A 19883-nucleotide genomic window follows, 5' to 3' on the forward strand; every position below is an offset into this window, starting at 1 on the left:
CGGCTCAGGTCATGATCCCAGGGTCCTGGGATCAAGTCCCACCTGGTGGGACTTGCTCAGCAGGGAGCCTGCTTCTCTCTCTGCCTCTGCCTGCCACTCTGCCTGCTTGTGTGCACACGCTCTCTTGCTCTCTCTCTCTCTCTCTGATAAATAAATAAAATCTTTTAAAAAAAACAATGATTGAGGAATCATCTCTCTGTGCTGGAAAACATGGCATTGTAAAGTTTTTCCGGCGAGATAAACACAACACCAGGCAAAGTGGGTGCAAGGCAAGATTTATTAAAGGCACTCTCCGGCGAAGTTTCAGGGCTCAGGAGAAGGGGAGCCAGGAAAGTTGCGCTGGGAGGAGGTGGGCACCCTCGGGCGAGGTTCCGGGACTCTGGAAAGCAGAGTGGCGGAAGTCGCGCCCAAGGCAGGGAAAAGGGAGCCTTTAAGGGGACTCGAAGGGAGCTCAGGGGTCTTTTGGCAAGTTTCCCTTATTTGGATATTTCGCCTGCTCGTCGGGGTCCCATTGGTCCACTGGAGCCCGGGGCGGGGGGGTTTTCAGATTCCTGCTTGGGTCTTTGTTCTCCTGTCCGAGCTCAGGTTTTGTGGTGGGCACTTTCGCCATCTTAAGTAGCCCTTTCTTTCTGCCAGCCCAACATTCCGATCTTTTGCTTTATATAATGGTGCCAGGGGCGTTGACTCAGTTCTGGCTACTTCCTGCTGACGGGGGGGGGGGGGGGGGGGGGGGGGGGGGGAGCATCGTCATAGGGGTAGTCAGAAGTGGGCAGGTGAGAGTAGGGCTGGAGGAGGAGTGGATTGACGGACACTCGGGCAAGTTCTTGTAGGCGACCCTGCAAGCATCGGAAAAGACAGGGAGCAACTGAGACTAGAAGGAGGATTATGCATACAGGTCCCGCCAAAGGGAGCAGCCAGGTTACCCCAGGTGTAGGGGTCCAGGCCCCAGAAAGACGTGTCTCGCCACCGTGCTTGAATCCAATCCTTGAGTTCTTTAATCCTGGAGGTAACTATACCTGATTGGTTAACAAAGTAACAACATTCTTCATTTAAGTATAGGCAGGTCCCCCCCTTTTCGGCGGTCAGAAGGTCTAAGGCCCGTCGGTTCTGCAGGGCTAAGGCCGCCAGGCTAGTAACTTGTGTCTGTAGGGCTGTGAGGGAGTCAGCAATCCGTTCCATGTCATCATTCAGGGCTTGGGAGAGTTTGTAATAAAAGTCTATGGAAGTTCCTATCCCCGCTGTTCCGGTTGCCACCCCTGTGGCTATTCCTGCCCCTATTATGAATGGGAGGAAGGCAGCCCTTCCTCCCACGGTGTTGGGGGAATAGGATGGATTGCAGCTGGGATTCAGAGTAGATGGTGGTAGAAGGAGATAGTAGAATGAATATACAGCCTAGGGAGTCATTAGCGGTCAAGCAGCGATAGGTTCCCTGAGGGCACGAGAGAAATATTCCTGAGGGAGTACAGTATGGGAGGGAGGAGTTAGTGATGTTGGCAGCTGCGGTAAGGGGGGAGGACACATTAATAATAGGTATGTTTCCCCCGATGGGGCAGATATGGACCATATTATTTGTGGCCGTGGAGTTGGGGAGTGGCCAGTCAATAGGGAGGGGTACCCCTACAATGTTGGAACGTGTTGAAAAAGGGAAACAGATCCAGCAGTCACTGTCACCGTTCTTCAACACATTTTGCCATAGGTTGTAACTAGAGTTCAGGAGGGCCACTGTCAGTTAGTTGTTCTGTGGTAGGGAATTTTTGGATGCTACCAAGATTGATGCCCCTATAGACCAGGTCGCTGGGGGTTTGGAGTCGTTTAGTCAGGTCCGTGACTTCAGTTTTAATGCGTTCGCAGCTAGCCTGGTCCTGGACCCCCCCTCCCCGCCAGAGAGACCGACATGACCCAGATAGGTCCAGCAAACTTTTCCAGACCTGGGGTAGATGTTGCAGGGGGCAATACCACGTTTGGCTGTCACGAGGTCAGAGACCCAATAGGTTTTCTGGTCATACGTACAGGTTGTTGGTTTCTTTCCCTGGTAGCAGGTTGCAGGCATATAAGTAAAGGCTGATCACTGTGGGTGGTATGGGATGTGAAGTTTCCAGGTTATGTTGAGGCTCTCAGCAACCTGTTGGGTTACACTGGAGATGAAGGCGGGTCCGTTGTCCGACTGGAGAGTCCGGGGCAATCCGAACCTCGGGATGATGTGCTCGATGAGTATTGTAGCCACCACGTCCGCAGTTTCCCGGGCCGTGGGGTATGCCTTGATCCAGCCTGTGAATGTATCAACCAAGTTTAATAGGTAGCGAAAGGTTTTACTGCGAGGCATGTGAGTGAAGTCCAGTTGCCAGTCTTCCCCCGGCTGATGACCTCGGAGCTGATGGTTAGGCCCTGGTCTGCGGATTCCTCCTTGTGAATTCACGGCCCAACAGGTTTTACAAGGTCCAACAGGTTGGACAACTTCGATTACCTTAGATAAGGAAGGATGATAGAACAATGGCTGAAGAAATTGGTGGAGAGCCTTTGGGCCAATATGGAGGGATCGGTGGATGTCAGTAATTAAGGTGTGCGCCAGATTGCCAGGCAGGGCAATCCTGTCCTGAAGGTAGATCCACCCCTTATCTCCAATCTTTCCTCCCCGTGCCTGGAGGGCTTGTGTTTCCTTTGTAGAGTAGGAAGGCTGGTGAGGGGTGTTAAGAAAGAGGATAGGAGGGGCATCTGGGTGGCTCGGTGGGTTAAGCCTCTGCCTTCGGCTCAGGTCATGATCTCAGGGTCCTGGGATCGAGCCCCACATCGGGCTCTCTGCTCAGCAGGGAGCCTGCTTCCTCCTCTCTCTGCCTGCCTCTCTGCCTACTTGTGATCTCTCTCTCTCTGTGTCAAATAAATAAATAAAATCTTAAAAAAAAATAAAAAAAGAAAGAGGATAAGAGACGCAGGGGCATTTAAGGCCGTTTGGCCACTGAGTCTGCCCTGTTGTTACCTAGGGAGACCAGATCCTTGGGTGTTTGGTGGCCTCAAAAGTGAACAACTGCTACCTCAGTGGGCAGACTAAGGGCCTCAAGCAACTTGGCGATGAGGGGTCCATTAGCTATAGGGGTGCCCTTGGTCGTTAGGAACCCCCGTTCTTGCCAAAGAGTAGAGTGTGTGTGAGTTATGAGGTAGGCATATTTTGAGTCAGTGTAAATGGTGACTTGTTGTCCCTTTGACAAGTGTAATGCCCTGGTGAGAGCTACGAGTTCAGCCTTCTGGGAGGTGGTTCTGATGGGGAGGGGAGCCGTCTCTAATACCGCATCTGTGGTGACCACCACATAAGCAGCGTGTCTTTGGCCATCTGAGGCCAGGAGGGAACTGCCGTCCACGAAGAGTACGCGGTCAGGGTTGGACAGTGGTTGATCAGAGAGACGGGGATGGAGAGGAGTGAGGTCCTCTATAAGTTGTAGGCAGGAATGAACGGGTTCCAGGGTGGGCGAGGGTATAGGCAGTAAAGTTGCGGGGTTTAAGCGGGGAGAGGTAGAGAGAGAGATATGCGGGTTTTCTAGGAATAGCAGATGGAATAGCTGGAGACGAGAAGGAGTCAGATGGGCCAGGGATCGGTGGCTAAGGAGGTCCATGAGTCGGTGGGGAGAGTAGACCATGATGGGCTGCCCTAAGGTCAGTTTGAGGGCCTCCTTTGTAAGAGAAGCGGCTGCCGCTAGGGCCCTGAGGCAAGGCTGCCATCCCTGGGCGGTGACATCCAGTTGCTTGGACAGGTAGGCTATAGCCCTATGCGTAGGCCCCACTAGTTGTGTTAGGAGGCTGGTGGCCGAGCCGGAGTGCTCATCAGTGTAGAGATGGAATGGTTTAGAGAGATCGGGTAGGGCTAAGACTGGCCCGGTGGTAAGGCGATCCCTTAGTTTAGAGAATGAGTGGCGGATCGAAGTGGGATCAGCTAGGGGAACCTGGGGGGTCTCTTTAGCCTCCTGGTACAGAGGACAGGCCAGGATAGAGAAATTTGGAATCCAATGTCTGAAGAACCCAACCAATCCAAGAAAAGAGTATTTCATCTGCCGTTTGGGGAGGTTGGAGTTCTTGGAGGAGTCGTATGCAGTACCCGGTAAGAAACCTAGAAGTGGGAGTCAGAAATAAGCCCAGATAGGTAACTGAAGGGGCACACAATTGGGCCTTAGAGGGGGTGACTCGATATCCCTTGGCCCCCAGGAAGTTAAGTAGGGCGGAGGTGTTGCCCTGGGAGACCGAGAGGGAGGGGCTACAGAGGAGGAGGTCATCCACATATTGTAGTAGAATACTGGCCTTAAGGATGCACTGCTGTAAGTCTGTAGTCAAGGCCTGGCCGAAAATGTGGGGGCTGTCCCTGAACCCCTGGGGTAGGACAGTCCAAGTTAGTTGTCCAGAAGCGTGCGTGTTGGGATCCTCCCAAGGGAAGGCAAAAAGAAAATAGGAATCAGGGTGCAAGGGGACGGTGAAAAAGGCATCCTTTAGGTCCAGTACTGTAAAGTGAGAGGTGTTTGGGGGAACGCGAGACAATAGGGTGTAGGGGTTAGGAACGACTGGGTGGAGGGGGACCACGGCCTCGTTGATAAGCCTAAGGTCTTGTACCAGTCGATAGGCCCCTGAGGGCTTGCGGACTGGGAGGATAGGGGTGTTACAGGGGGAACTGATGGGGATCAGGAATCCCTGACGTTTAAGCCGTTCTATGATAGGTTTCAGGCCCCGGTGGTGGGCTAAGGAAATAGGAAACTGAGCTTGAGAGGAAAAGTTGGAGTTATCCTTAAGCTATACTTTAACCGGGGTAAGGTGGGAAGCGATGATGGGCTCTGAGGTGTCCCACACCCGAGGATCTACAGTGGGTAGGTCATCTGGAGCAGGGGTCGAGGGAGTGGAGAGGTGTAGGATGAAACGGATTGAGGTGGAGGGAGGGGAGGAAGGGGAGAGGCAGATAGTTGCCCTCAGTTTCTGGAGAATGTCCCTCCCCAGTAGAGGGACCTGGCAGAAAGGAATCACTAGGAACAAGTGGGAGAAGGGGAACCCATCCAGGCTACAGGTAAGGGGAAGGGTCACCCTAGGATTGGAGGAGGTCCCATCGATCCCCATAACAGTAATTGGTGAGGTTCGAGTAAGTCCCGAATAGGCAGAACAGAGTAGGTAGCCCCCGTGTCCAGCAGAAAGGAGATGGACTTACCCGCTACCTGGAGCATGACCCTGGGCTCGGCCTGGGTGAGAGGGGTGGCTGAGTCAGGGCTTCGTCAGTCGTCCCCCAATCAGAGCAGTTGAAAAGCCAGACTTACTGTCTCGGGGGCTCCCCCACGTTGAGGCGCCGAAGATACCCCGAGGTTAGGGCAGTCGGATTTCCAGTGGTCCATCAAAAGGCATTGAGGACAAGTCCGAGTTGGCGGCTTTGGATTGGGGCACTGGCGAGCCCAATGTCCCTCAGCCCCGCATTTGAAACAGGCCCCCCCGGGGGGGGGTGCAATTGGTTGCCCCTCTCTTTTGGCTCCCAGAGCCGGCCGGCTGCAGGGCTGCTACCAAAGCTTGGGTCTGCAACTGAACCTTTTGCTGGAGTCTGGCTTGTCGTTTAAGCTCAGCTGCCTCCTCACGGGAATTAAAGACCTTAAATGCCATTTTCACCAAGTCAGAAATGGGGGTCTGAGGGCCCTCCTCAGCCTTTTTTAACTTTCTCCGTATATCCGGTGCCGATTGAGAGATAAAATGAGTAGCCAGTACCGTGGCCCCTGCAGAAGAGGCCGGGTCCAAGCGAGTGTACTGGGTTAAAGCCTCGGTCAATCAGTTAAGAAACATGGTGGTGTTTTCGTCAGGGGCCTGGACAATCTCCCTAATCTTGTCGTAATTAACGGCCTTATTAGAGGCTGCCCGCATGCCGGCTATGAGACATTGGACCATGTGGTCGTGGCGCCAGTGGCCATCTTAGCCATCCTGATAATCCCAACCTAGTTCTACAGCTGGGACCGCCTGTGGTTCCAACTGGCATGGCAGCATCCGTGAGATGGACCTGATCTGCGTGCCTGGATGCATTCCCTCTCCTCTGTGGTGAGGGTGGTGGTCTGGACCACATGTAAGTCATGCCAGGTAAGGTCATAGGCTTGGGCCAGATATTGGAATTCTTTGATATAGTTATCAGGATTGGCCGAAAAGGAGCCCAAATGTTTCTCAATTTGGGAAAGGTCTTGTAGAGAGAAGGGCGCATGAACTCGAACAACTCCCTCAACTCCAGCAACCTCCCTTAGGGGGCAGACTAACTCAGGGGAGGGTTTTCGAGCCCTAGTGCGGGTGGAGATGGGAGGGGAGGCTGGAGGGGACGTGAGGGGAGGTTCGGGGGGCCACACCAGGAGCGAACTCAGGTTTTGGGGGTTGAGGGGATGAGACGGAGGTCAGGGTGGAAGGGACTGAAATGGGGGTGGTTGGAGCAGGGGGGTTAGGGGGCATAGGGAGAGAGGCACCTTGGGGTAGGGGATCAAGGTAAGGAGGAAGAGGAGGAGGAACCGGGGGCCCTCTTGTCGGTGGGTGGGTGAAGCTCTCTGGAGGTTCAGAGAGGGGAGACAGGGAGGAGAGGTCTGGGTCTTTAGGAGCAGTGGGTGGCAGGGGAGGGGGCCGGTTCAGAAATCCTGAAACATAAGGGACCTTGGCCCATCTGCCTTGGTGTCTGCTGGGGTTATTTAGGTCCGTGAGAATCCGGTAATTAAACGTGCCTTCCGGAGGCCATTGGGACTGATTTAAGATTGGCCAACAGGCCTAAAACACCCCCGCGATGTTTTAGGGTCGAATTTGGATTGGGAGGTCCCCACGATTCGTTGCCGGGCAACCCAAGGGCTGGAGGAAGGCGTCCCCTCATCCACCACTGGGTTGCGGAAAAACTGTGTCGACTGCCCTAGAGGTTAGGACATCTCCCAGCCTTTCGGAGTCACGGAGGTCACCTGGTGACCCACGGGGTCCACCCTGACGCGGCCGCCGGATTAGGGCAGGGCTTTCCGGAAGGAGGCGCGGAATCGCGGGAAACTCACCACGGCTTCAGAAGTGGCGTTAGGAAAGGCGGGTCCGGTCTGGCTAGGGAAAGGAGAGAGCCTCCCCACTGGGGTGGGGGCTCAATCTCCTTCCTGGTTTCGGCACCAAATGTAAAGTTTTTCCGGCAAGATAAGCACAACACCAGGCAAAGTGGGTGCAAGGCAAGATTTATTAAAGGCACTCTCCGGCGAAGTTTCAGGGCTCAGGAGAAGGGGGAGCCAGGAAAGTTGCGCTGGGAGGAGGTGGGCACCCTCGGCGAGGTTCCGGGACTCTGGAAAGCAGAGTGGCGGAAGTCGCGCCCAAGGCAGGGAGAAGGGGGCTTTTAAGGGGTCTGGAGGGGAGTTCAGGGGTCTTTTGGCAAGTTTCCCTTATTTGGATATTTCGCCTGCTCGTCAGGGTCCCATTGGTCTACTGGAGACCAGGGTGGGGGGGTCTCAGATTCCCGCTTGTCTGGGTCCCATTGGTCCATGGGAGCCCGGGGCAGGGGGGTTGGGTTTTCAGATTCCTGCTTGGGTCTTTGTTTGAGCTCAAGTTTTGTGGCGGGAACTTTTGCCATCTTAAGTAGCCCTTTCTTTCTGCCAGCCCAACAGGCATAGCAAAATTTTATGTGGGAGATTAAAGACTGAGTGAATTTTTAGTATAACTGTAGCTGCAATTGGAGCTAATTTTATTAATTTTTCACCCAATCAGATTTCCTGAAATATTTTCCATTTTCTCAGAGGGACACAGAATTTTTGTATTTAGGAAGTTGGTTTATGAGGGCTGAAACTGATCTATTCCAGTAAATTCCTGACATCTTCTTCCAGAAGGATACAGACATAGCCTTTGTTAAGATATGGATTAATAGGTATTTATAATACTTAGATTTATATTTTATTCTGCCATTGCACCTGAAATGTTAACACTTATTCATAGGTTCATTCTAAATGTTGAGAAGCAATAAACAGACATCCAATATTATTACCACATAAATAATTATTCATTGAGGAACCAATAATGTGATTGTGTTCATAAACAAGAAAACATAACCTTATACCATTTTTTCTAGTCAAAGGATATTCCAACAGGCAGTTTCCTGTGGATTATCTTGTCTCACACCCCATTATTTATTCAAATTTTTTTTCAAAATCTGTATTTGGGTTTATTCCTTTGAATAATAGTTACTTACCAGCTGTCATGTTCCCCAGCATTTTTTATTTCATATTATATTAGTGGACAGGATTTATTTCATATATTAAATAAAACATATACCTTTGTCTTATCATAAAGATGCTTCCAGATTCTTAATTGAACATGTAATTTATTATTCAAATCTACTTTTTTTCTCTAAGTCATTCTTCTGAGGGCTTTCTGACTTTCTGCTATAATTTAAACTAATTTCTAGGCTGGATTCAGAATGGTTTCTGGAATTTCTTTTCCTCACATTCTTAGTTAATTATACTGTTTCTTGTAGTACACATCCTGCTTTTTCTTTAGTATAGTTCTCCTTTTGGTAAAGTACATCCTTGAGAATTTTTTTTTTCCCAAAAAGAGTGCTTAAGAGATAAACTTTTTGTCTAAAATTTTTTAATGACTCTTTTTCACATTTGATTTATATTCTGTGTTAAAAATTATTTTCCTTTAGAACTTTGGAAATACTTGCTTTATTAGAGCTTGGGAAATACTGTTCCATGCAGTCTTGCTTATGACCAATGACAGTTCCGGTTCTCTTGTGGGTGTTGTGAACAGATTTGTGTCCCTCTAACATTTTTATGTTGAACCTCTAATCCTTAATGGGACTATATTAGGAGATAGGAACTTTAGGGAGAAAGCTAAGGTAAAATTAGGTCAGAATGTTGGAGCCCTAATCCTATTCGACTGTAGTCTTTGTTAGAAGAGGGAGAGACACCAGAGATCTCTCCTTCTTGTGCACTCAAGGACACAGAGAGAAGGTGGTGTCCACAGCCAGGAAGAGAAACTTCACCAGAAATCAGCCCTGATGCCACCTTGATCTTGAATTTCTAGACTCCTGAACTACAAAGAAACAGCTCCCTTTTGTTTAAGCAACTTGATATGTGGTATTTTGTTATGGACATCTGAGTTACTAATATAGTAGGTAATTTTTGCTTAGAGTTTCAATTTTTGCAATATTGTTGGTATGAGTCTTTTAATTCTCCAACTCTGTCCATCTGAAAAAACAAGTTTCCAAATCTGGGCACTTTTTCTTTGATAATTTGTGTGATTAAGTCTTTCCTTCTCTTGTCTTTATTCTCTTTATGAAATTCCATTACATAGAAGGTGACCTGAATCTCTTTTTCTCCCCCATGTTTTCCATTTAGTGGTTGCTTAATATTCTGGGAGAGTTCCTTCACGGTATTATTACTCTACTATTTAATTTAGTCATCAGTATGTCCTTTTATAATTTAGCAGTTCTATGACGTTCATTTTAAATTTTTCAATTATATTTTTAATTCCTAAGTTGTCTTTTTTCCCCTCAACTTGCCTATATTCCATCAATGCCATTTTTTTTGTATGTTGTATCCTCAAATTTTTCTGAAGATGTTTATATATAATATATATGTTTTTTTTTACCTTGCACCATCTGCTACTTCCAAGATTAGTTTTTCTGTTGATTTATCTTTAAATTTTTCTTTTATCTCCATATTTTTTTCAAATCCTTCTTTTTTGGTAGTAAAATAGTTTGTTGGTTTGGTCTATATACTCAAAGGGCATTTTCCTTTAATGGGAGGGCTTACTCAGCGTTCGGATAAGTGATAAGATCTTGGAAGCAGAAAAGAATATGGGTTGTTGGGGCTGGAAACAGGTAAGGAGGCAAGGTTTTTCAATAGCCAAATTAAAGAGGACTTCAGTCGGAGTAATTCAGGATATTCAGATATCTCCTCTTTATTTCATTTTTACATCTTTGCTGTTTCTCTCCATTTCCTAAGTGAGGTGTTATCTTAGTTCTTGCCCTAACTGGTCTCTAACTGGAGTAAATCTATAGCCCTTTACCTACAGGAGAGCACTGGTTCAACTGGAACTGGCCTAGCCAATTTGTGGAAGTCTCCCAAGACCACTTTGGTGGAAGAGCTACCTGACTTAGCTCATTTCTTCTCTCTGTCCCTGTGCCCTTCAATCTGTGAATTGGGATTCTGATAGAAAAAAAACAACACTTACTTGTCCTTCAGCTTTCTCCTGGGCACAGTTGCCATTGCCATCCCCTCCATTCTGTTTTCTATCTTGATACAATTGTATGTGCTTGAAGATTTCCATACCTTAGGGGTCCCTGGGGGGCTCATTGTTTAAGCATCCAACTCTTGATTTGGGCTCAGGTGTTGATCTCAGAGTCATGATATCAAGGTTTTGAGATCAAGCCCCTCACTGGGCTCCACCCACAGAATGGAGTCTGCTTGAGATCTTCTCCCATCCACCTTGCTCATGTGCTATCTCCCTTTATATATAAAGAAAATATTTTCAGACATTAGAAAAATTATTACCAATTTTTAGCACCTTTCTTAAAAATTTTATTTTATTTTTTTTCAGTGTTCCAAGATTCATTGTTTATGTACCACACCCAGTGCTCCATGCAATACGTAGCACCTTTTTTTTAGCTCCAAGATAGATTTATGGTTTTCTTTCTTGTTTTGGAGATGCATTTTTTTATTGAAATGTAGTTGACATACAATATTATAGTAGTTTTAGGTGTACAGCCATAGTGATTAGAGAATTATAGACATTATAAATTGCTCACCATTAAGTGTAGTTGCCATCTGTGATTTTACATTATTACAATATCATTGATGCTATTTCCTGTCCTATACTTTTTATTTTATTTTATTTTATTTTATTTTTTGCTGTGAAATACTTATGAAAATCTTTTTTTTAAATTTTTTATTTTTTTATTAACGTATAATGAATTATTAGCCCCAGGGGTACAGGTCTGTGAATCACCAGGTTTACACACTTCACAGCACTTACCATAGCACATACCCTCCCCAATATCCATAACTCAGCCACCCTCTCCCTACCCTTTTTTCCCCAGCAACCCTCAGTTTGTTTTGTGAGATTAAGAGTCTCATATGGTTTGTCTCCCTCCCAATCCCATCCTGTTTCATTTTTTCCTTCCCTACCCCCCAAACCCTCCACATTGCCTCTCAAATTCTTGTATCAGAGAGATCATATGATAATTGTCTTTCATTGATTGACTTATTTCACTCAGCATAATACCCTCTAGTTCCATCCATGTCATTGCAAAAAGCAAGATTCATTTCTTTTGATGACTGCATAATATTCCATTGTACATATATATATACCACATCTTCTTTATCCAGTCATCTGTTGATGGACATCTAGGTTCTTTCCATAGTTTGGCTATTGTGGACATTGCTGCTATAAACATTCGGGTGCATGTGCCCCTTTGGATCACACATTTGTACCTTTAGGGTAAATACCCAGTAGTGTGATTGCTGGGTCATAGGGTAGCTCTATTTTCAACTTTTTGAGGAAACTCCATGCTGTTTTCCAGAGTGGTTGCACCAGCTTGCATTCCTACCAACAGTGTAGGAGGGTTCCCTTTCTCTGCATCCTTGCCAGCATCAGTCATTTCCTGACTTGTTAATTTTAGCCATTCTGACTGGTGTGAGATGGTATCTCATTGGGGTTTTGATTTGTATTTCCCTGATGCCGAGTGATGTGGGACACTTTTTCATGTGTCTGTTGGCCATCTGGATGTCTACTTTGCAGAAATGTCTGTTCATGTCCTCTGCCCATTTCTTGATTGGATTATTTGTTCTTTGGATGTTGAGTTTGATAAGTTCTTTTTTTTTTTTTAAAGATTTTATTTATTTATTTGACAGAGAGAGATCACAAGTAGAAGGAGAGGAAGGCAGAGAGAGAGAGAGGGAAGCAGGCTTCTTGCTGAGCAGAGAGCCCGATGCGGGACTTGATCCCAGGACCCTGAGATCATGACCTGAGCCAAAGGCAGCAGCTTAACCCACTGAGCCACCCAGGCGCCCCTTGATAAGTTCTTTTTTTTTTAAGATTTTATTTATTCATTTGACAGACAGAGATCACAAGTAGGCAGTGAGGCAGGCAGAGAGAGAGGAAGGGAAGAAGACCCCTGCTGAGCAGAGAGCTCGATGCGGGGCTCAATCCCAGGATGCTGAGACCTTGACCTGAGCTGAAGGCAGAGGCTTTAACCCACTGAGCCACCCAGGTGCCCCGAGTTTGGTAAGTTCTTTATAGATTTTGGATACTAGCCCTTTATCTGATATGTCGTTTGCAAATATCTTCTCCCATTCTGTCAGTTGTCTTTTGGTTTTGTTGACTGTTTCCTTTGCTGTGCAAAAGCTTTTGATCTTGATGAAGTCCCAATAGTTCATTTTTGCCCTTGCTTCCCTTCCCTTTGGCGTTGTTTCTAGGAAGAAGTTGCTGCGGCTGAGGTCAAAAAGGTTGCTGCCTGTGTTCTTCTCAAGGATTTTAATGGATTCCTTTCTCACATTGAAGTCCTTCATCCATTTTGAGCCTATTTTTGTGTGTGTGGTGTAAGGAAATGGTCCAGTTTCATTTTTCTGCATGTGGCTGTCCAATTTTCCCAATACCATTTGTTGAAGAGACTGTCTTTTTTCCATAGGACATTCTTTCCTGCTTTGTCGAAGACTAGTTGACCATAGAGTTGAGGTTTTATTTCTGGGCTCTCTAGTCTGTTCCATTGATCTATGTGTTTGTTTTTGTGCCAGTACCATACGGTCTTGGTGATGACAGCTTTGTAATAGAAATGTTCATTTTTAACATTCCTCTGGCTATTCAAGGTCTTTTCTGGCTCCATATAAATTTTAGGATTATTTGTTCCATTTCTTAAAAAAAATGGGTGGGATTTTTTTTTAACTTTTTTTTTTTCAGCATAACAGTATTCATTGTTTTTGCACCACACCCAGTGCTCCATGCAATACGTGCCCTCTCCAATACCCACCACCCCGGTTCCCCCAACCTCCCACCCCCCTGCCCCTTCAAAACCCTCAGGTTGTTTTTCAGTGTCCATAGTCTCTCATGGTTCACCTCCCCTTACAATTTCCCTCAACTCCCTTCTCCTCTCCATCTCCCCATATCCTCCATGTTATTTGTTATGCTCCACAAATCAGTGAAACCATATGATAATTGGCTCTCATTTCACTCAGCATAATCTCTTCCAGTCCCATCCATGTTTGCTACAAAAGTTGGGTATTCATCTTTTTCTGTTGGAGGCATAATACTCCATAGTGTATATGGACCACATCTTCCTTATCCATTCGTCCATTGAAGGGCATCTTGGGTTTCTTTCCACAGTTTGGCGACTGTGGCCATTGCTGCTATAAACATTGGGGTACAGATGGCCCTTCTTTTCACTACATCTGTATCTTTGGGGTAAATACCCAGTAGTGCAATTGCAGGGTGATAGGGAAGCTCTATTTTAATTTCTTGAGGAATCTCCACACTGTTCTCCAAAGTGGCTGCACCAACTTGCATTCCCACCAACAGTGTAAGAGGGTTCCCCTTCTCCCACATCCTCTCCAACACACGTTGTTTCCTGTCTTGCTAATTTGGCCATTCTAACTGGTGTAAGGTGATATCTCAATGTGGTTTTAATTTGAATCTCCCTAATGACTAGTGACGATGAACATTTTTTCGTGTGTCTGATAGCCATTTGTATGTCTTCATTGGAGAAGTGTCTGTTCATATCTTCTGCCCATTTTTTGATATATGATTATCAGTTTTGTGTGTGTTGAGTTTGAGGAGTTCTTTATAGATCCTGGATATCAACCTTTTGTCTATACTGTCATTTGCAAATATCTTCTCCCATTCCATGGGTTGCCTCTTTGTTTTGTTGACTATTTCCTTTGCTGTGCAGAAGCTTTTGATCTTAATGAAGTCCCAAAAGTTCACTTTCACTTTTGTTTCCTTTGACTCAGAGAATATCTTGAAAGAAGTTGCTGTGGCTGATATCGAAGAGGTTACTGCCTATGTTCCTCTCTAGGATTCTGATGGATTCCTGTCTCATGTGAGGTCTTTTATCCATTTTGAGTTTATCTTTGTGTATGGTGTAAGAGAATGGTCAAGTTTCATTCTTCTACATACAGCTGTCCAGTTTTCCAGCACCATTTATTGAAGAGACTGTCTTTTTTTCCACTGTGTATTTTTTCCTGCTTTGTCGAAGATTATTTGACCACAGAGTTGAGGGTTCATATCTGGACTCTCTAATCTGTTCCACTGGTCTATGTGTCTGTTTTTTATGCCAGTACCATGCTGTCTGGTGATCACAGCTTTGTAGTAAAGCTTGAAATCAGGTAATGTGATGCCACCAGTTTTATTTTTGTTTTTCAACATTTCCTTAGCAATTCAGGGTCTCTTCTGATTCCATACAAATTTTAGGATTATTTGCTCTAGCTCTTTGAAAAATACCGGTGGAATTTTGATTGGAATGGCATTAAAAGTATACATTGCTCTAGGCAGTATAGACATTTTAACAATGTTATTCTTCCGATCCAAGAGCATGGAATGGTCTTCCATCTTTTTGTGCCTTCTTCAATTTCTTTCGTGAGTATTCTATAGTTCCCCGAGTACAGATCCCTTTACCTCTTTGGTAAGGTTTATTCCCAGGTATCTTGTGGTTCTTGGTGCTATAGTAAATGGAATCAATTCTCTAATTTCCCTTTCTGTATTTTCGTTGTTAGTGTATAAGCAAGCCACTGATTTCTGTACATTGATTTTGTATCCTGCCACATTACTGAATTGCTGAATGAGTTCTAGTAGTTTGGGAGTGGAGTCTTTTGGGTTTTCCATATAAAGAATCATGTCATCTGCGAAGAGAGAGAGTTTGACTTCTTCATTGCCAGTTTGGATACCTTTTATTTCTCTTTGTTGTCTGATTGCTGTTGCTAGGACTTCTAATACTATGTTGAACAAGAGTGGTGAGAGGGGGCATCCTTGTCATGTTCCTGATCTCAATGGGAAGGCTGCGAGCTTTTTCCCATTGAGGATGATATTTGCTGTGGGTCTTTCATAGATAGATTTTATGAAGTTGAGGAATGTTCCCTCTATCCCTATACTGTGAAGCGTTTTAATCAGGAATGGATGCTGGGTTTCGTCAAATGTTTTTTCTGCATCAATTGAGAGGACCATGTGGTTCTTCTCTCTTCTCTTATTGAATTGTTATATCACATTGATTGATTTGCGAATGTTGAACCATCCTTTTAACCCAGGGATGAATCCCACCTGGTCATGGTGGATAATCTTTTTAATGTGCTGTTGGATCATATTTGCTAGGATCTTGTTGAGAATCTTAGCATCCATATTCATCAGGGATATTGGTCTGAAATCCTCCTTTTGGTGGGGTTTTGCCTGGTTTGGGGATCAGGGTAATGCTGGCTTCATAAAAAGAGTCTGGAAATTTTCCTTCTGCTTCAATTTTTTGAAACAGCTTCAGGAGAATAGGTGTTATTTCTTCTTTGAAAGTTTGGTAGAATTCCCCAGGGAATCCGTCAGGTCCTGGGCTCTTATTTATTGGGAGGTTTTTGATCACTGCTTCAATCTCGTTACTAGATATCGGTCTATCAGGTTGTCAGTTTCTTCCTGGTTCAATTTTGGGATTTTATAGTTTTCCAGGAATGCATCCATTTCATCTAGGTTGCTTAGCTTATTGGCAGATAACTGTTGATAATAACTTCTGATGATTGTTTCTACTTCCTGGTGTTAGTTGTGATCTCTCACTTTTCATTCATAATTTTATTAATTTGAGCTTTCTCTCTTTTCTTTTGGATTAGTGTGGCCAATGGTTTATCGATCTTATTGATTCTTTCAAAAAACCAGCTTCTAGTTTCATTGATACATTCTACTGTATCTCTAGTTTCTACCTCATTGATCTCTGCTCTAACCTTGATCATTTCCCTTCTTATGTGTGGAGTTGGTTTGATTTGTTGTTGATTCTCCAGTTCTTTAAGATGTAGAGACAGCTGGTGTAATCTGGATTTTTCAATTTTTTTGAGGGAGGCTTGGATGGCTATGTATTTCCCCCTGAGGACTGCCTTTGCTGTATCCCATAGGTTTTGGACCAAAGTGTCTTCATTCTCATTGGTTTCCATGAATTGTTTAAATTCTTCTTTGATCTCCTGGTTGATCCAAGCATTCTTAAGCAAGGTGGTCTTTAGCTTCCAGGTGTTTGAGTTCCTTCCGAACTTTTCCTTGTGATTGAGTTCCAGTTTCAAAGCATTGTGATCTGAGAATATGCAGGGAATAATCTCAGTCTTTTGGTATTGGTTGAGTCTTGATTTGTGACCCAGTATTGGATGGGATTTTGATAGGGATTGCATTGAATGTGTAGATTGATTTAGGTAGCATAGACATTTTCACAATATTTGTTCTTTATTTTTTTTAATTTTATCTTATTAATTTTTCCATTTTATTTTATTTTATTTCTTTACAGTTTTCCAGAATTAATTGTTAATGCACCACACCCAGTCCTCCATGCAATACATGCCCTCCTTAACACCCACCACCAGGCTCACCCAACTCCCCACTTCCCCTCCCTCCAAAACCCTCAGTTTGTTTTTTCAGAGTCTATAGTCTCTCCTGGTTTGTCTCCCCCTCCAATTTCCCCCAACTCACTTCTCTTCATCTTCCAACGTCCTCTATGTTACTCCTTATGCTCCACAGGTATGTGAAACCATATGATAATTGACTTTCTCTGCTTGACTTATTTCACTCAGCATAATCTCTTCCAGTCCCATCCATATTGATACAAAAGTTGGATATTCATTCTTTCTGATGGAGATATAATACTCCATTGTATATATGGACCCTATCTTCTTTATCCATTCATCTATTGAAGAGGATCTTGGTTCTTTCCACAGTTTGGCCACTGTGCCCATTGCTGCTATAAACATTGGGGTACAGATGGCCCTTCTTTTCCACTACAGCTGTAACTTTGGGGTAATTACCCAGCAGTGCAATTGCAGGGTCACAGAGAAGCTCTATTTTTAATTTCTTAAGGAATCTCCCCACTGTTTTCCAAAGTGGCTATACCACCTTGCATTTGCATCAACAGTGGAAGATAGTTTCCCTTTCTCCACATTTTCTCCAACACATGTTGTTTACTGTCATGTTGATTTTGACCATTCTAACTGGTGTAAGTTGGTATCTCATTGAATATTGATTTGAATCACCCTGATGGCTAATGATGATGAACATTTTTTCATGTGTCTGCTAGACGTTTGTAGGTCTTCTTTGGAGAAGTGTCTGTTCATGTCTTCTGCCTATTTTTTGATGTGATTATCTATTTGGTGTGTATTGAGTTTGAGGAGTTCTTTATAGATCTTGGATATCAGCACTTTGTAGTGTCATTTGAGAATATCTTCTCCCATTCCATGGGTTGCTTCTTTGTTTTGTTGACTGTTTCCTTGGCTGTGCAGAAGTCTTTGATTTTGATGAAGTCCCAAAAGTTCATTTTTTATTTTGTTTCCTTTGCCTTTGGAGACATATCTTGAAAGAAGTTGCTGTGGCCAATGTCGAAGAGGTTGCTGTCTATGTTCTCTTCAAAATCTTAGATTAATGTTTATGGACTTTGCAGTCTCAATGGGATCTTGTCAACAAGAAGAATCAAATGCAAGTTCTCAGCCTCTTGATTCTGCAACAAAGAGCTGAGGTGGGGATAGGGAGGTGAGAAATGCTGTTCTCCTGATCCGCCTAGAGAAATACTGTGATCCTATGTTCTTGGTCTCATCACCTGGAGTGGAGCATCTCTCATTCTGAGCTTGAAAGAAGAAGTAGGGTGCTGGTTGTGGCTGAAATGCCACAGACTCATGTTGTTTTTTCAAAGATTTAGCACATTTTCTTGAGTGAATGCTTCATCATTTGCTGTCTGCCTTAAGGACAATTTCTAGAAATTTTAAATGATTCTAAAATATAATTTTCCCTAGTTATGTTTGTTTTATCCAGGAGAAGTTATGCTGATCTCACACTGCCATTCTGGAAGTAGTTCTCAATGAATGTTTTATTTTAAGTCTCTAAGTTTTGGGGTGTCTGTTATAAAACAGAGTATCAGAGACAGCTGTTATTGTTATTATTACAGTGATTGTTATTAACACCATTGTCATTATTTCACAAATAAGGATTATGCAATGGAAGTAGAAGACACTACATGTATACCTACATATTTAACAATTCAGTAGGTGATTCAAAAGATGTTAATGAAATAGTTTAAAAAGGGACACAAAATTAGTAATTTATTACAAATATTCTGTGGAGCAAGAATTTCACATACACTATTTTTTTATTTTCTAAAAGCACTGAAGTAAGAATAATATTCCCATTTTACATATGGAGAAAATAAGTTCAGAGAAGTTGAATTTTGTCTGTGATTGGCTACTTAGCAAGTTAGAGTTTGGATTTTAACCAAGAATTTACTCATCTCAGAGTCTGTGCTTTTGAACAGCTTAGTAGAGATCAATTAACAAAAAGGTTATGAGCAAATATGTGATGGACTCATCTAAAATGTAAATGTAAATTTTACAGGAATGTATATTAAGTCCGTTTAGAGCTATAGTCTTTTGGAGATTTAAGGAAGGAAATAGAAATTGAGTTAGGGTCAATGTTTATCAGTTGAGAATGGGTTGGTGGAGAGGTTTTTTGTTTTTGTTTTTGTTTGTTTGTTTTTTTGGGAAAAGAACACACAAGGAAAGGAGCATCATTTATTTGTGGTACAGATAGGACATATTTGGACGGAACAAAAGTTTTACCTATGACAGGTATTTGATAAATATTTGGGAGTTCATGAAATAATAGTTAGAGAAAAGGTAAAATAGAGGTAAAACAAGGCTTCTTGTTTGTCTGAGGAATGTGAAGTTTATCTATAAATAAGCAGAAGGTCAGAACCTGAGACGATGGTGCAGAAATGGCAAAAGGAATGTATTGTTTAGGTAGGTCAATTTGGGAAGTTGTGATGGTCATGATGGAAAGAGAGAGCTGGAAAACAAGAGAACCAAATATCTAGGTCTGAGGTTCAGAAATGAAAGAAGACTGATCAGAAGACTAATCTAAAATATGGATCAAAATGAACAATAGAATTTTGTGACTAAGTTTAAAGTAAAGAGAGAATGAAAAGACAGAGGGAAATTTGCACACTTGAAGGGACCTATGGAAATATTTAGATTTCATTTAATCTAAACATTTAGACATAAAATAAAGACATTCAAGAAGAGGGTCTATTTAGGGGAAAATAGTTTGTATTGACGTAAAGATGTACAAGAACATCCTAATAGACATAACGCCCTGTATTTTCTTAATCCCTTACATTTGTTTAAAGTGCTTTTATTTGGGTGACTGGGTGACTCAGTGGGTTAAGCTTCTGCCTTCGGCTCAGGTCATGATCCCAGGGTCCTGAGATCAAGGCCCATATCGGGCTCTCTGCTCAGCGGGAAGCCCCCTCTCTCTGCCTGCCTCTCTGCCTACTTGTGATCTCTCTCTCTCTCTATCAAATAAATAAATAAAATCTTTTTAAAAAATAAAGTGCTTTTATTTGGTGTCATATCATTTAGTTGTCCCTAGAAGCTTATGAAGTAGTCAGATATTATTATGTCTATTGTGTATTTGAGGAAAGACTCCAGAAAGCCTCATTGACTAGTCCAAGGTTAACTAATAACTATTCCAAGTAGAATTAAACAAGGTTTAGTATTTAGGTTAATTTCAAATTCTACTGATTAGAAGGCATGGTTCTGAAAAATCTCCTGCCAGATACACTTAGAGTGAATCAGAAATTAAATAAGAACCATGCTTACTGCCTTCTGCTGTGTGATCCTTGGGGCTTAGAGACTAAAGCTTCCATTTGGTCAGTAATTGAAAAAGCGATTACAAATGCGTTTCCT

At 43.8% G+C, this 19883-nt stretch overlaps 1 protein-coding gene across 1 annotated transcript; it reads right to left on the bottom strand.

Moving 5' to 3' along the window:
• Positions 1–759: 759 nt before the first annotated feature.
• Positions 760–10202, bottom strand: LOC125097352 (uncharacterized). The gene is made up of 4 exons (XM_047724913.1): positions 10168–10202; positions 7011–7193; positions 2123–2268; positions 760–1193 (listed from the first exon to the last, which is right to left on the bottom strand). Exons 1-4 carry the CDS (start codon positions 10200–10202, stop codon positions 760–762), a joined length of 798 nt encoding a protein of 265 aa, XP_047580869.1.
• Positions 10203–19883: the final 9681 nt, after the last annotated feature.

Source organism: Lutra lutra, chromosome 4 (assembly GCF_902655055.1).
Source record: "Lutra lutra chromosome 4, mLutLut1.2, whole genome shotgun sequence".
Classification (NCBI taxonomy): Eukaryota; Metazoa; Chordata; class Mammalia; order Carnivora; family Mustelidae; genus Lutra; species Lutra lutra.

Bases quoted from the DNA above. Each gene is read 5' to 3' on its own strand.
- LOC125097352 (XM_047724913.1), bottom strand. From the start codon at position 10,202: ATGGCAACTGTGCCCAGGAGAAAGCTGAAGGACAA. The intron at 2,269-7,010 runs GTGAGTTTCCCG...ATACATTCACAG, and splicing joins ACGCCACTTCTGAAGCCGTG to GCTGGATCAAGGCATACCCC. The intron at 1,194-2,122 runs GTTGCTGAGAGC...AACTCTCCCAAG, and splicing joins TCTCCAGTGTAACCCAACAG to CCCTGAATGATGACATGGAA.